The following is a 17,199-nucleotide window of genomic DNA, read 5'->3' as shown; positions in this document are numbered from 1 at the left end:
GAAATGTTGATTCATCACTGATAACAACTCAATCCACAAAATCTTTGTTGTCATGTAGCAGCATTCTGTTTGCAAAATTGGCATGTAAACTGTTGTCTTTAGAGCATGTAAAAACTGCAAACGATATGGAAGTGGTTTTAAGCATCTCCTTAAAAATCACCACACAGATATCACTTGAATTGCTAATTCACAACTTGCATTCTGAATTGATTCATTGGGGCTATACATGAAATACTTTCACAGGTTGAATACATTCTTCAGCCACTTTTGGTTGTTCTATGCCGTTTCCTTTGCCCACAGGTATATAATCAAAAGTATTTCAGTTGCTCTTTCATTTGTTGCTCTCTTATTTGTGAGTTGAATTTAATAAAGCTACATAGTATTAAAACCTATATATTCATTTTGAAAAATCTTGTAGAGGCAATTAAGGAAGAAACCGAAGATAGAGATTAATGAAAACTATGTACCATACCATAACAGTCTGAGGAAGAATGGATGAACTTGGCTGACATTACGTGGACTAACCAGTAGGGAGAATATGATGATGATATTGCTGTGTAGTCTCTTCACAGAATGAGTTCCTAGTTGTCATGCCAAAAACATCAAAGTCATTGCATCTAAGAATGATTATTTGTACAGTGTCATTATTAAGTTGTAACATATTTGTTGTAATTATCAGTAAGGATATTTTTGTCTTATAAGCCATTTTTTATATGCTGAAATTTATCCAATAATCTGGCAGCTGACCAAAATATTAATTTGTTTTCCATATATGTTTGACATGTGCTTCGCTGATTTCCTCAGTATTGTGGAAATTTCTCATAATTAATTATGTAATCTTCTTTTACATTCAAAGTTAATGATTGACTGTGTAAGACTATGTGTGCCTATTCCACAAAAATAATAAATATTTTTGCGTAAAGTTAGATATATGGAAATAAAACACAAATGCAATATTATGATGCAAATGTATACTTTCTTGTTCAACTTTTTTTATTTACATTATCCCAGTGGTCTAGGTAGCATAAAAATTAAGTTCTGTTGTATGCAACAAGTTTTCTGTTGATAATTTGCTAGTGCTTGTGTAATGCTTTTCTATCCTCGGTGTCTGTTCTGTATATTTTGCAGTCTTAATGATGATGGAAGGGAAGTAACTACAAAAGATACATGGGAATAAAGATATAATGTAATTGGTTATAGATGCCATCAAATATTTAAATTTAGTTTGTTTTCCAAAACAGCTCATTTGTTAATTAAGAGAAAAAAGGTGTCGGAAAGTGTTTTCCATTGCTCTTGTGTCTCCAATGTTTGTCACGCAGTAGATATGTAGTTACTTTTCAGGTTGAAAATGTACAGCTCATTTTCCTTTATTACATGTAGCTCTTAAAATCCAGCAAAGATTGAATTTGCTCTACCTACCATCCATTTACACTGCTACGTATCCTGCCTATTTCCATTTCGGTTGCATTACAATCTTAATTTCATCTTCACTGCTGTCTGTTCCATTTTACCCATTTGTTTGTTTTCCTACTCCTGTGTTTCTTAATGTGCATCTCTTTGTTTACTAAGGAGCCATCAGTTTTTGAATGATTTTTGCATCTCTCACAGCCATATGTCAAAATTGATAAAACACACTGATTGTAAATTTTGCTTTTGAGAAATGTTGTAAGCCTTGTCTTGAAAACTTTAGTTAGTTTACCGAAAGCATTTGTTTATTCCTTTTGCTGTCCATCCAGTTTTAGTCTTCAACTGCCCCAACTGCAGAAACTTATCAAATGGGGTTGGACTTTATTGTTAACTAGCTGAGTACCCGGTGTTGTCTGGTTATGTATTTATTCCAGTCTTATTCTAGTCCAGCTCATCCTCATCCCCCCCCCCCCACCTCCCCCTTCTGTCAGTCTCCTCCTCTCTCCTCTCTTCATCTGCACCTTCCCCCCTATCCATCTCCTCCTCCCCCTTTAATTCCATTCCCCCCCTCCATGTTTATCTCCTCCCCTTTCCTTTCTGTGTCCATCTCCTCCTCTATCCTCTCTCTGTCCATTTCCTCCTCCCATCTGCCTGTTCTTCTCTTCCTTCTCGATCACTCTGCCTACTTCTTCCTCTCCCCCCTGTCACTATCCATCTCCTCCTCCCCATCCTCCTCCTCCTCCTCCTCGTTCTCCTACTGCTCGTGCCAGCTCCTTCTTCCTCCTTACTGTCTATCCATCTCCTCGTTCTTCCTTCTCTCTCCACATTATCACACTCACCCCAATATGAGGCCGGTGATTCTTACCTGTGCAGTATTTGTTTTCAGACTGTAATTTGTATATATGTACCAAACTTGATTGAAATCATTCCAGGGGTTTAGGAAGAGCTTTTTACCTGTGGCTTTGCTCACATATGCACGTTTCAAATATATTTCACACATATTTCAACTCTGTGTCTAGTGAATTTTTTCACGCACTTTCATTTTCACACAGCTCAATGTTTGTGACATTGTATTTCCTGAATTATGTACTTGAAAATGATGTAATTGTGCATGTACTTTCAATGACATAAGTGGATACTGTCTGCAAAATGTATTGTGAATACAGTTAGTAGTAAAGAAGTAATAAATTAAAATGTCATGCACGATGTGCAGTTTTTCATGCATCTTGGTGTTTAAGTCATACTCTTGAACTAAATGTAGTACAATATTGTAATTTTTATGGTATGTTCAGTGTTATATGTGAGTACTGTGGGCAGCTTCTGTGGCCGAGCGGTTCTAGGTGCCTCAGTCCAGAACAACCCTGCTGCTACGGTCGCAGGTTCAAATCTTACCTCAGGCATGGATGAGTGTGATGTCCTTAGGTTGGTTAGGTTTAAGTAGCTCTAAGTCTAGGGAACTGATGACCTCAGATGTTAAGTCCCATAGTGCTTAGAGCCATTTTGTGAATACTATCTGCAAATTGTGACTCGAATACTGTTAGTGGTAAAAAGTAATAAATTAAAAATGTCATGCTTCATGTTGCAGTTTTACTGCATGAACAGAAAAAAATGTAGTAAGTAATAAACTTTTTTTCCTTTCATTATTTTGTGGGGGCCAATCAGTGAGAGAAATTTTGTAAACGTTTGAATTTATGTGTAAAGTTTGTTGAAAGTCTCTAAGTGCTCTCATTCTCAAATACTAGATGACTAAATTACGGATGTTCTCACATCATGGACTACACTACTTTTTCATTCCCACCGCCACAACTTTGATAGGCGGATAGTTCTTACTGCCACAGTGATTCTTTCCTGACAGTAAATGATGGTATGTGTATAAAGTTTGGTTGAAGTCAGTGCATCAGTTCAAGTGGTGATGTGGAATAAACATGCATGCATGCATACATCATACTTACATTCATACATTTTTATAATTTGTATGAATTTGTACAATTCTATTTTTGATTATTGATTATACATTTTTAGTGTAATTATAATTGAATTTTTGGCCTGTTTTCAAACATGGTCAATTAGTTGAAATATTCAGCACTGAAAGCCAACAGCACATAGTCATCATCAAAAACGCAGGTGGTTAAGGTTGTTGTCGTGGTCTTCAGTCCGAAAACTGGTTTGATGCAGCTCTCCGTGCAACTCTATCCTGTGCAAGCCTCTTCATCTGTGAGTAACTGCTGGAACCTACATCCTTCTGAATATGCTTGCTGTATTTATCTGTTGGTTTCCCTCTATGATTTTTACACCCCACACTTCCCTCCAGTACTAAATTGGTGATCCCTTGATGCCTCAGAACATGTCCTACCAACTGATCCCTTCTTCTAGTCACATTGAACCACAAATTTCTTTTCTCCCCAGTTCTTTTCAGTACCTCCTCATTAGTTACTTGATCAACCCATCTAATCTTCAGCATTCTTCTGTAGTACCACCTTTCAGATGCTTCTATTCCCTCCTTGCCTAAACCGTTTATTGTCCATGTTTCACTTCCATGCATGGCTTCACTCCATACAAGGATTTTCAGAAAGGACTTCCCGACACTTAAATCTATACTCGATGTTAACAAATTTCTCTTCTGCAGAAACGCATTTCTTGCCTTAGCCAGTCTACATTTTACATCCTCTCTACTTCGACCATCATCAGTTATTTTGCTTTTCAATTAGCAAAACTCATCTACTATTTTAAGTGTCTCATTTCCTAATCTAATTCCCTCAGCATCACCCGACTTAATTCGACTACATTCCATTGTCCTCGTTTTGCTTTTGTTGTTTATCTTATATCCTCCTTTCAAGACACTGTCCATCTGTTCAGCTGCTCAAAGTCCTTTGCAGTCTCTGACAGAATTACATCATCATCGGGAAACCTTAAAGTTTTTATTTCTTCTCCCAGAAATTTAATTCCTCCTCCAAATTTTTCTTTTGTTTCCTTTTTCCTGCTTTCTCAGCATACAGATTGAATAACATCGAGGATAGGCTACAACCCTCTCTCACTGTCTTCACCCTGTTTTGCGAATGTCCCATTAAAAGTAATTTGTCTTTGCCCCTCTTTGGGTATCTGAAGGCTTCATATAGGACCCCTGTGAATAGTTAGGGTAATACAGAATTTTTTGCACAACTTCTCTTCTAATTTTAAATTTTGCACTATTCTCTGAAATATAATGGAAGCTGTAACATTTATATGTATGTGTTGCTTAGTATGCTAATGGTTGAAACAGAGCCTCGTTTCTGAAGTGGTGTTGTTGCAGGTTTTCTTGATTGTTTAGCAATAGACATGTTATTCTCTAAAGTTACTAAGTTGCTGCTGGTATTGCACTCCTGTGTGCTAGACTGCCCTTGCTCTCACTCACTCTGGTGCTAGTTAGTCATTGTGCCTGGTGGTGGTGCTGGTTGGTGTGCTGTGTCTTGGGGGAGGGGGGAGGGGCTGCACACATCTGTACATACATTGTGTGTTCATGCTCTGGTTACTGTACTGCAGGCTCTTCCAATGCTACTCCTTGGGACAAGGGCACTTGTACCCATCCCCCATTGTACTCTTGGGCGGGCACTCAGCCACGAAACATGATCATGTATGCTGTGGACTGGCTGTAAGACTGCCCACACCTCAGTAATTTGCTAACCCCTGCCCATGTCTGCAAGTTGAAATGGCCTGATGAATAGTATCTCAAATGACAGTTTAATGAAAAGTTCAGGAAGAAGTCTATTGTATGTCTTTGTGGCACAGAGAGAAATACAATAATTACATCTTGGAAGATTGGAGGCAGAAGTAGTTGTGATTTAGCACTACACAGAGAGTAAAATGATGGTAAAATTATTGACATTGATTGTTATTTGCATATTTCGTATACACCAAAAATATATTAGTGGGCCATCTGAACAAGCTGAACGTAATGCAGCATACAAGTGTGACTGGCAAAAAACTGTATGTGCACTTTAGCTGAACCTTCTTCTGACATTTTAAGTAATGATCTGGCATCTTTCTTCTGTTTTACAAAATGGATGTTGCTGTAAATTTAAACATACAAGCAAATTGGTTCACACCCAAGACTTGATTTGTTAATGCTCAAAACAAAACAAGAAATCACCTGACAAAGTGAAATGTTTCTGATTAAAGTTGAAGTACTGCTTGTAAGAAATTTTTTCATAAATTTTGTGCCGGCATCATATCTGTATGAAGAAATGATTCGGTAAGTGACTGATTTTAAAGGAGAAGGTAGGCCCTTGTAGAAATTAGTTCTTTTGAAATTACATTATTGTAACTTTATCTTTTAAATAAAGTGAATTTTTGTGAACCAAATTACTTGAACTTTTGTTACCCCTACAGAGTCACAGTGAGGGGGTTGTGGTACAGGGTACTAGCAAGTTTGTATGCATCTGGCATACGATAATAATTGAATGTAGTAATGTGTTGATCTTCCCAGAAAACTGCATTTTAATGCTTCTATTATATTTAATTTTTCTGTAACTTCTTACAGTTGATCCCACAGATTAAAAAGTACTGAAAGTATAATTGTTATTCATTCTTTTATAGTTCCCAAATAGGTAAATACATGTAGATGCCACAGGGTGAAACGTTCTTTTTGTCCATTTCTTGGAATAGTAAGTGCATCGCATGAAGTTCCACCCCATTCTTAGTGTTGGGCTGTGCACAAGTCAAATTATGTGATGTACTGCTCTGCTGACTTGATCAGAAAATTTTATTGACCAGCCTGGATCAATTCTCTGCACTTTACACATACTGTACATTACTATTCTAAAAAAAAGTGTTGCTGGCCCTGCTTTGGTCCACAAAACAGTTTTTAAAACAGTCACTACTCTCATACCTGCAACAATACAACTGAGTTCAAAAGTCTCTCATATCTCATCACTAGGTTGGAAAACAACCACTGGAAACAGTAAGTAAATTGAAACGTTCTGGCAGATTAAAACTGTGTGCCATACTGGGACTCAAACATGGGACCTTTGTCTTCCATTAGAAAGTACTCAATCAGCTGTGAGCAGTGGTTGTAAGTTGCGATTCGGTAGCTCAATCCCTGAAAGGCAATGGTCCTGGGCTCGGGTCTCGGTCTAGCAAACAGTTAGATTAAAACTGCCAGGAAGTTCCATATCAGTGCAGAGGGAAAATTCATTCTGATCATTACATTGGTTCCAAAAGGTTTCTAGTATCTCCCACTGGTAATCTCATTCATCAACAAAAAAGGATAACAGTCCAAAGTCAGAAGGTGAAGGACACACACAAAAACACATCAGGTTCACTCTTCAGCAAACAAGATTTATTGTCTCATTCATTGAACACTAACATCAGCTAGCTAATTGCTCCATGCTCTACTATGCAGCCTTTTTCGTACCGAGTATGTGTAGGACAACTAAGCTGCAACATTCGTCTAGAAAACAGGCAGATGACAAAGCTGGTTTACACACCTGTGCATGATCATGTACCTACGAACTCTTTCAAAGCTTTCCATACAGTCAGAACAACTTCATTGATCCCTAATAAAACTGCAGCTCTGCCTAACAAGGCACACAACTCAGTTGCTTCACTCTTGGTGGCTGGCGGTTGACTTTAGATTTTGCATGAGACCCAAAACCATTCCACATAATTATTTTCAGTCCGGCCTTTTGGCCATTCAGCCACAGGGTCAAATCCAGACATTTTCATTGGCCATTACCATATTCCATTAATAGCATTCAGCAAACAGTTGCTTGGTCATTTTGAGGAAATCACTCACCCTAGAAAATGCCATAGTCAGCTCAACCTATTTAGCAGGATTAAGGGAAGACCAGATCTTTCTCCTCAGGAAGGGCAAAAGTCTCATTCTGCTGGATCCTAGAAACCAGTCTTGTCACACACAGTAGCCACATGATGAGCCTACAGTGAAGGCTGGCTAGGTAATGAAAGAGTACAAGAAGTATTGCTGACATTTTCAGAAACTTGGAGCAGTAGTAGTAGAAGGAGGAGAAGGGTGAGGGTGGTGGTGGTGGTGGTATAAAACTAGTGTGCAACCAGCAAAGAATAGTTGCAGAGCATACTTAAAATAATAAAATGACAGATATTTTAGATGTGGTGTAGTGGCCTTCCTCAGTACATCAGTACATAGACACCTTGAGGCTTGCCACTGAATAACATCTGAAGTGTCAGTTGTTTTATTGTCTCAGTCTTGTGATTTATATGAATATAAAGCATTATGCTCAGAAGGTCATGGATTTCTATTATTTTTAGCGTTTTGTGTACTCTACTCTACACTGCTGTGTGTGTGTGTGTGTGTGTGTGTGTGTGTGTGTGTGTGTACACGCATGCACATCTATTTTTAAACTGTTTTATTTTTCTTAACTCATGCTGTGCCAAATTTCTTTCTCTTCATATTTGTAGTAATGGTCTCACCAACTTGCATTAAAGCTCGTAATTTTTAGCCTGTCTTCCTCTGAAACCAAGTCAGTTCTGTGGCATTGTTTGTTTGCAGTCTTTCCAAGCTAAGTCTCTTAATTATTCTTAGTTGCAACTGAGACAGCTTTAGTTGATTTCATGAAAACATTTATAATAAAGCATCATGTGATTGTCTCGTATTTGGCTTTCATTGTACATTATCAAAGACATGTCCATACTTCACAATTTTTCTGCTATCTCCCATGCTGATTCATGACTTTTGATTTCACACTTCCTTAAAAAGGTATTGTTATTTCTTTTTTTACTATACCTTTGTGTTTCTGTTTTCACTTCATTTCTTTGTAAGCAGTCTACTTTAGTATTTCTCTCCAGTTCCCCCTTCCTATATTTGGTTTATTACAGAGCACCCCACTAGCTGCTGCTGTTTGCTTTCTTTCCTTCAGATAATATTTTTGTAATTCTGATTTGGATGTAACATACATTGTGTGTTAAGTTTCCTTTTACAAAAGTGTTTATGTTGCAGATTTTCATGATACTGCTTTCTTTCTGCTTTTCATGGTGTTGCAAAATTAGGATAGTAAAAAAAAAACTACTTGCTGAAAATGAGACTTAAAAATGCTAACAGTATTTCCAGAAACTCTATATTCCTAAATTAGGTAACCTTTTATCTGTTACATCACTGAAAAATATTGGAGGACATTTGTGTCATTTTATTATTTTTTAAGTTGTAGTTCGTATGTTCTCCTTTCTAACTCATGTGGACATAGTGTGTGATTTGTTTCAGGCTTTCTAGGCAGGCAATTTACATGGTGGTGCATTGCCCATCATGTTTTGTGTGTTTGTGTGTGTGGGGAGGGAGAGAGAGAGAGAGAGACTGGTTGACGAACATGTGCTTCATGATGTTGCCTCAATATTGTGTCTATTTCTTTGCCACCATGTTGCTCGCAGTTGTTAAATGGCACTACACTGTTGAAATATATGTTTCATCCTATAAGTATTACAAATGTAATAGGTAAGTGTTTTATTGTTACAGGTAACTGGCCTGAGTGTTAGTCCTGGACGGGACCAGCTAATAGTAATACACTCCAACAAAGGCAATGACCTTGTGGTGTCTTTACAGGCAAATGAAGATCGAATTGGAGAACTGGTTGCCATTCTATGTTCTCGTTACCATGAGTAAGCGCTTATTTTAATTCTACTTTCTAGTTACTTTATTTAGTGGAACAATAATTTTGCATATTGACTAATCTTATTTCATGATTTTCGTTGTTACAAAAGTCGATGAACTAACTTGAAGTGCTGCAATAAAATCGACATTCATTAGTGTTAAACGATTTCAGCAAGCAACTGATAAGTTTTCAGAAAGACTCTGAAATTAGGTTAAAGTAAATGAAGATTTGGAGTCAAAGTCACATTCTAGATTTTGAGATTAATTCAAAACTGAGGACATGTATTGATTGCGAATATTAGATTACTTTTGAATTTCATCTGCTGTCTTACATTGACTTAAAATTTAGTTTTGACCTGCATTAAATATTGCTTTCACATCATTTTCACCATCCCTGTAAATACATAGTACAAAAGATTTGATTTACAAGGGCTGCATTTCTGAATTATCATTATTATTATTAGCTGTGACATAATAGTATATTAATATGCCCACCTACATGTATTAGTGTTTAAATGACGTACTCTCATTAACACTTTCTATGGGTAACTTTTGCTTTAACTTTGTTTTTTTCTTTTCTTTTTTTTCCGGTTTAGGAATGTAAAGACTGCTTAACACTCTTCAATTTTTAAATTTTACGCAAACATTATTTAGGGAACACTGTTCACAGTCATTTTCCTAACAAAAAGGAGAACCTTTTATCCCCCACACCTGACAAAAATTTTACAATTATTACTTGTTGCATATTGTTTCTCCTAATATTTTTCTTTTTTTACAATTTAATTAAACTATGACAAATTTTTCAGCATATATTATTGTTGATATAGAATTGGCATTAAATGGATGTCTCTGAACTTAATTAATGCATGAGAGATGTTGTTACATTCTGTATTGCTTGCACCAAATGAAAAATTAACTTTATCTGTTCATTTTGTATTTAGTAGATATTACTGCAGAACATCATATTTAAAGTATTGTAGTGGTCCATCCTCTCAATCATTGTTCATAGTATGATTTGTTAGGTGCAATGTAGATGCCATAGTCTTTCGTCTTTTACATACACAAAACATGAGTGTTGGTTGCCTACTGTACACAGGTTCCGCGGCAGTGATCTGCCGGTTACAGTCAGCAGTAGCTTCCAATGTATGCTGGGCAACAAGAGCCTTCCTGTAAGGGTCGAAGTATCTGCAGATTCACAAGCAGCAGATTTCAGGCGTGATGGCAGTGCTATTGTTTACACCTTACCATCCAGTTATGCATTAATCATGGAAAATGGACAACAACAGAAGATTGCAGCATGATAATGACAGATGAAATTGGAGCATGGAGGGTTAACTTGTAACGAAAGTTTTGATGCTTGGCACTCCACAGCATCAATGTACCTTCAAGCTACAAATAAATTATTTATTGTGCAACTGGTGTTTGAAACTAGGCATCATCAGCAATCTTACACTGACACTAATCACATCCGAGTGTATATTTGTCAGCAACTATCAGTTTTTCTTTTCTGGAGAAACACTAAAAGTAGTTACCTAATACATGTTATGCCAACATAGATGTGATTAGTGGCAGTTTAGGTTCCTGAAGATAAGTTGGTCCCAAACACTGGACAAGCAATAAATAATTTGTATACAGTTTAAGTTTTGTTAAAAAAGGCTTTTATGAAGATAAATTGTATAAAGAATACTTTTTATATAAGATGATTGTTAATGTATTGGCTGCGGTTAGTATTCTCAGCTGGAGAAATTTTCTTACTGCAAAGTTTGTTTCCCCTTTGCAGAACAAAGATGTTGAACAGTATGATTTGTTATTTAAAAGTGTTGTAGTAAAGTTGGGTATTTTACAGTAGCTACCAGCTATCTTAAATTAATCCTGTTAAATAATTACACAATCAGTAGCTACCAGCTGACAATCTTAAATTAATCTTGTTAAAAAGTTACACAATACATTTTGGGTGAGAAACTTGAGCCTTTCCTTTCATATTTATGTCATAAAATTATTTCTGTGGCTTGTTACGTTGTACATCCTTCATATATTTTGTGTGTGTGTGTGTGTGTGTTGTGTTTTCTTACTTCACTTTAAGTATCGCTGGGGACTGAAGCAAAGTGCAATAATGTAGTTAAATTTTTGTATGACTTTGATTTCAAAAGAAAGTTGTGGGATGAAGGGCAGCCTGGTTGATTACTGATCAATGAAAGCCAAATTTAATGTACAGTATTTTAGAAAGTCACATTTTTGTATGTGCTAATTTACATTTTGAACTGTATTTAATAACTTGATGTAGCACCATTAAGAAGCAAGATGATGTATTTGTAGAATTTTCAGTCATTGCTATAGAAATGAATGAGCTCCTGTGAGATGTATTTATTCATAATGATAATGTGCCATGGCATTTTTGCTATTTTCAAAGATCAGTAACTATTGAACTGATGAACTGCAGTTTGTAATAAATATTTCATAACCTAGCCCTTCCTCCCCATAGAGAGCTGTGGACAACTTAATGTGTCATCATTTAACAGTTCACTAATTGATATAGGCTAATATTTATCCCCAGGAATTGTTTAATTGTGCAAATATTTAGCGATCCATCACCCCTCCCCTCGTCCCCGGCCCCTGCCCTCCTCAAGGATTCTCTCTCTCTCTTCCCCTCTCCCTCTCTCTCTCTCTTCCCCTCTCCCTCTCTCTCTCTCTTCCCCTCTCCCTCTCTCTCTCTCTCTTCCCCTCTCCCTCTCTCTCTTCCCCTCTCCCTCTCTCTCTCTCTTCCCCTCTCCCTCTCTCTCTCTCTTCCCCCCCCCTCTCTCTCTCTCTTCCCCCCCCCCCCCCCTCTCTCTCTCTCTCTCTCTCTCTCTCTCTCTCTCTCTCTCTCCATCTCCATCTCCATCTCAATCTTTTCTCACATCCTTTTTTTAACTGTACTCACTATCTATTCTCAGCTGCTATAAAAGGAAAGTTATACAGTTATATAGTTGCATTTTAGATTATTTTAATTTTTTTGTATAACTTCTGTGTATTGAGTAATTGAGCTTTTGCATATGTCTTGCAGTAATACAATAAAAGTTATTTCAAATTGATGAAAATATTTTAAGAGAATATATTTTTATTGTAAAATTTAGAAAATGTTTTATATTAAATGCTGTTATAGAAATGGTATGCTTAACATTTTTGAAATTGATGTTACACTAGAAGTGAAACGTGTGACACATTATATTATAACAACAGCTCAGTTTTTATGAGGCTGACATTATATTTTTATTTTATTCATCAGTAATGTGTATTCTTAATTGTAAGAGCAGAAATAGGAACAGAACATTGTGAAATGGTGCTAAACAGGAAAGACTAATGTAAGTAAATTTTAAAAAAGTACAAATTGCACATAATTTCACTTGAAGTGCCTTGGAAATGCTTTCCTATGATGTGATATTTTTAATTTTTCTTGTATAAATTATAGCATTAAACAGTGTTATTCAAACTGTAAATATGTAATTCATAGTATTAAATTTGTTCCTCTGTGATGTTGCCACACTAATTTTTCTTATCCACAGTAGAATGACACAAGAAATCAGTTTCTGAAATTATTACATATGAATGTCTCGCCTCTTCTCTGTTTTAAGTATCTGAGCATAGAATTATAACATGTGGTTGGTGATTTTTTCTGTGAATATATTCAAACAATGCTGTTTTACTGCAGTATTCTGATGCCCTGATTTAACTGGCGGTCTTAAAAAACATTATGGTATAAATTATATTGCTCATCATGAATTTTTCTGTACATTCTCACATAACAGAATAACAGTTGCTTTGTTCCCTACAATGCATCTAGTTCTGTAGTTTGTCTCCATTTTCTGTGCCTGTTTTATTTATGAAGATACAGTAATCCATTTTATATTTACCTGTGCTGATAATATATTCTTGAATCCTTAGTTCCATGCTTTGCAATGGTTATCAGCATTTGAACACTGGCTGGAATAAAATTCTGAAGTTGATGGAATGGTTAATTCATTTGAATGTTTAATTAGTAACAGAGTTTCTTACAGATTTTACAGTCAGGCATTTAAATTTGTATGAATGTTTCACATAAAAAATAATGTCTCATGGTGTCCCATATGCCTTCATGATGAATGCTTAATTTCCAGTAACTACTGATGTTCTCTGACCTGCGTGACCTGGAAGTGACCACATTGTAGCTTAACTGTTGGTGTGCACATATAATTTGCAGTTACAACATTGAAAGACATTTTCTACCACCTATTTTGAAACATAAATAAAAAAATAAAGTTATTTTGGTCTTTTAAAGTAATGTAATTGGGCTTCTTGCAGAAAATTTTGCATAAGCTGATATTTAATGCATTTACAGTGTCCATATTTAAGTTTTCAATACTTTTTGGTTGTAATTTTGTGCAGCCAAGAAATGTACTTAATGTATGATATGTTAAATGAGCTAATGTTGTTACCAATGTATTATTGTAGTTGTTATGAGTTTCAGTGATTGTGTTCAGTTGTGCCATTATGAAAGTAAAGATTTAAATTCTGGATGAGTGCTTCATGTCTTCAATTACTCTGTTTTGATTAACAGTTGACTCTCTAATATGTGAGACTGGGGAAAATAATTCCCATTTTATGACATTTTTTGATGGTGGAGGTCATTTTCCATATGGGAATACAGTATTAACAGTTATATAGCACACCCTTGTGTGATTGTTGTGCCATAACATCACAAAAAATTGCTAGAAAATGGTATGAAATACATATTCATTGTTTCAATACTATGAAATTAATTAATGTAAGAATTGAATGTTTTATAGAATGATCTAGAATGATATTGTGACCAAATAAAATAGAAAAAATATATTCTTTATTAGTGGTGACAGACTGAAAGAAAAATAAATTTTTGGTAATAATGCCTATGGAGCTCTGCTTCCTTCATGTCATTTATTTTTTGTTGGGCAGAAGAACTGATAGTTCCAAATGTTACTATATCTGACAGACTATATTTTGTGAGTGGATCTGCTGATATGTGATGAGTATACATTATTCCATTTTTATTTGCTCATAGTATTTGTTTAGAGATGTAGAATTCACAGCCAGTATTTTTAAAACTGTCAGTATTTATTAACAGTGTGTTTCATCAAAGAGTGATATTCTGGAAGATCCTCAATAAATGAGTCCTTAAAGAAAAAAATGTTAACTTTGTAAGTTAAAGAAATATTACTACAAGAAACAAATTTTATGTACATCAGTATTTATATTGTATTTAAAAATAGTGGGTGTTAAAATTCAAAATTTGTTTATGGTTGTGGCTCTTGTGATGCGTTCCCTAGCTGCACTGTGTGCACCACATTTTAATGAAAGATACGTGCTACTGGTGCTCTTTGCACAGAAAAGTATAAGAACAGAGTAAACTGTAACAGGAGACAATTGGAAATAAAAATTATGATTATGAGGCAGTCATTATTGTTTGTATTATGCCAATGATATTCTCTCTCTCTCTCTCTCTCTCTCTCTCTCTCTCTCTCTCTCTCTCTCGTGTGTGTGTGTGGGGGGGGGGGGGGGGGGGGGGGGGTGCGCTGGGTGCATGAGTGCGCATGTGTGTGTTTGTGTGCACTTTTTCCCTCTGTTTTTCATGCTTTTTTAAATGGCATCTTTAAACTCAGTTGTTTGTCTATTCTGGTCATTGTATCACAAGACAAAGATTTTCAGTTCCATCATTTTCCATTTCATTAATAAATGGTTCCACTCGCAATTCTTATGATGTATTGTGAATCTCATAGTTTTCAACCTACCATAAGTATCATGCACAGGCATTAATTGTTGCAATCTCTTTATAGTGGACTGATAACTAAGCAAGCACTGATTGATTGCCCATGAAATATTTCCATTGAAATAGAATTATTAGATAATTAATTCAAATAGGTCTTAACACATTTCTGTTCCTTTCTTCTGATGTTTTTTTTACACACATTTTTGTTAAGTAACAAAGTCATCTTACCAGCTTTCACATTCTAAAATTTCTGAGATATCTTTAGTGGAAGTAAATTTATTAGTTCAGATCAAATGCCCCCCCCCCCCCTCATTTTCAAAAGAAGATACATCCTCCCTTTCCATGGATAAATTCACTGTTTTACCTCATTAAACCATGCTCCAGCTGAGATTGATAGTATGAAATATGCTTCTCACTCTCTCCAGAATAATTTTCTGCTGTATGTGAAATGGGGTGGTAGGAGTTAAGCATGTAATTACCAACAAGTGTTGTTAATGTCCTGATAGTGTAATGTACTGTAGAAGAGAGTCATACTTTCATAATATGAAATCCAAACTATGTGGCCAAAAGTCTCCAGATAAATCACTGATTACATTTTGTCAGCTGTTACGCTCCACTGCCAAATCTATGCGTGTACAAAAGTGTACATCTCGGAGCAGTCAACAGAGAGAATTGAGTGTGTTCATACACGGCATGGTTTTAGTGACCAACTACTGCAAATATTCTGTTAGAGATTTCATAGAGTCATGCATGCACAGATCGACAGGTAATGGTGCTATTGTGAAATGGAAACATTAAGAAAGCACTGAATCCACTGAATGCTTTGTTAGGTCTCACAAGTTAAGTAATAGAGATTGCTGATGTGTTTGTCAGGCCATGTGAAACAGTATGATACTATTTTCAGTTATTGCTTACATCCATTGCAGAAAAGGCTCTGAAGTAAATGACAGTACAGTTTGTACAGACACAACTGATCACAAGAACTATTAAGTGCTTTGGCTTGGTTGTTAAAATGATGCCACTACTGGTCTCTGGAGTCATGGCAGAAAGTTTTGTAGTGTGATGAGTTATGGTACATGAAGCACAAGAATAATCCAAAAAGTAAGTTCTGATTTTGTCGAGAGATGGCGTGAATAGTCATAGCAGAATATCCATGCATGTGTAGAGAAAGTATGTGGCAACAATATGGTGCAGTTATAGTTTTGTGACAATGACGACTTTTCAGTGCTAGTTGAAATGATGGCATTAATAACGCAACCGCGGGCTTAATGCATTTATCAGATCTCTGTCCCCTTAGAAGTGAATTCTAGCAGACATCATGTGCCGATTGTGTCATGCCTATGGACTCAACATTGTGATCAAACAATGGTGCAGACTATTCACTAAAGGCCGAACCAATATGCACAATGAAGACACTAATGGCTAAAGTCAGAAATAATGGAAAGTGTATGTGTCAAGCAGTTTCACAGAACTGATGCTTCACAGTTTCAGAATTCTGGTCAGTTCTTCCAAATATCTCTCTTTCTACTAAACATAATTGTTTATGCAGTGGTTCAGTTTTCACAAAATGTATCCTAGATTAGTGCCATGTCACCTGACACAAACTACATATTTAGCTGTCGCATTGACTTCTGTCCAGTGATAAGAGGAAAGGCTGAAGGTCCTCATTGTGATATCACTGGGAATGAAAGTTGGTTGTCACTTGACTTACCAGAAACAAAATAACGACCCAGACACTGACATTGTAATCGTTTCAAGCAGACAATGTGAAGCAAAAAAAAATCTACATCTACACTCTAAAAACCACCGTGAGATGCATGGCTGAGTGTATATTCCATTCTACCAGTTATTAGGATTTCTTCCTGTTCCATTCGTGTATGGAGCATGAGAAGAATGATTGTTTGAATGCCTCTGTGTGTGCAGTAATTATTCTGATCTTATCCTCACAATCCCAGCGTGAGTAATACATAGGGGGTTGTAGTATATCCCTCGAGTAATTATTTAGAGCTGGTTCTTGAAACTTTGTTAATAGACTTTCTCGGGATAGTTCACATGTGTTTTCAAGAGTCTACCATTTAAGTCCCTTCAGTATCTGTGATAATCTTCCATGGATTAACAAACCTGTTACCATTTGTGCTGCCCTTCTCTGTAAACGTTATATCCCCCGTTAGTCCTGTCTGCTACGGGCCCCACACAATTGAGCAATGTTCTAGGATGGATCACACAAGTGGTTTGTAAGCAATCTCTTTAGTAAGCTGATTGTACTTCCCCAGTATTCTACCAATAAGCCGAAGTCTACCACCTGCTTTACCCATGACTGAACCTATGTGATCATTCTGTTTCACACCCTACAAAGTGTTAGACCAGGTATTTGCATGAGTCAGCCACTTCCAACAGTGACTCATTGATATTATAATCATAGGATACTAGGTTTTTTCGT

General features: G+C 36.2%; 1 protein-coding gene across 1 annotated transcript in view; it reads left to right on the top strand.

Annotated features, from left to right (window-relative positions):
- LOC126354822 (unconventional myosin ID) overlaps positions 1–14,445 on the top strand; it is a 140,925-nt gene extending 126,480 nt beyond the window's left edge. Inside the window, exons 17-18 of the mRNA XM_050004764.1 lie at positions 8,867–9,009; positions 10,098–14,445. Of these exons, the coding sequence (XP_049860721.1) occupies positions 8,867–9,009; positions 10,098–10,302 (348 nt within the window). The 3' untranslated portion in view covers positions 10,303–14,445. The remainder of the gene's footprint in view (positions 1–8,866; positions 9,010–10,097) is intronic.
- The last annotated feature ends 2,754 nt before the right edge of the window (positions 14,446–17,199 follow it).

The sequence above is a fragment of the Schistocerca gregaria genome, chromosome 3, assembly GCF_023897955.1.
Source record: "Schistocerca gregaria isolate iqSchGreg1 chromosome 3, iqSchGreg1.2, whole genome shotgun sequence".
NCBI classification, from domain to species: Eukaryota; Metazoa; Arthropoda; class Insecta; order Orthoptera; family Acrididae; genus Schistocerca; species Schistocerca gregaria.
Note: the sequence above shows the minus strand (reverse complement) of the source record. Positions and strands in the feature narration are given on the sequence as shown.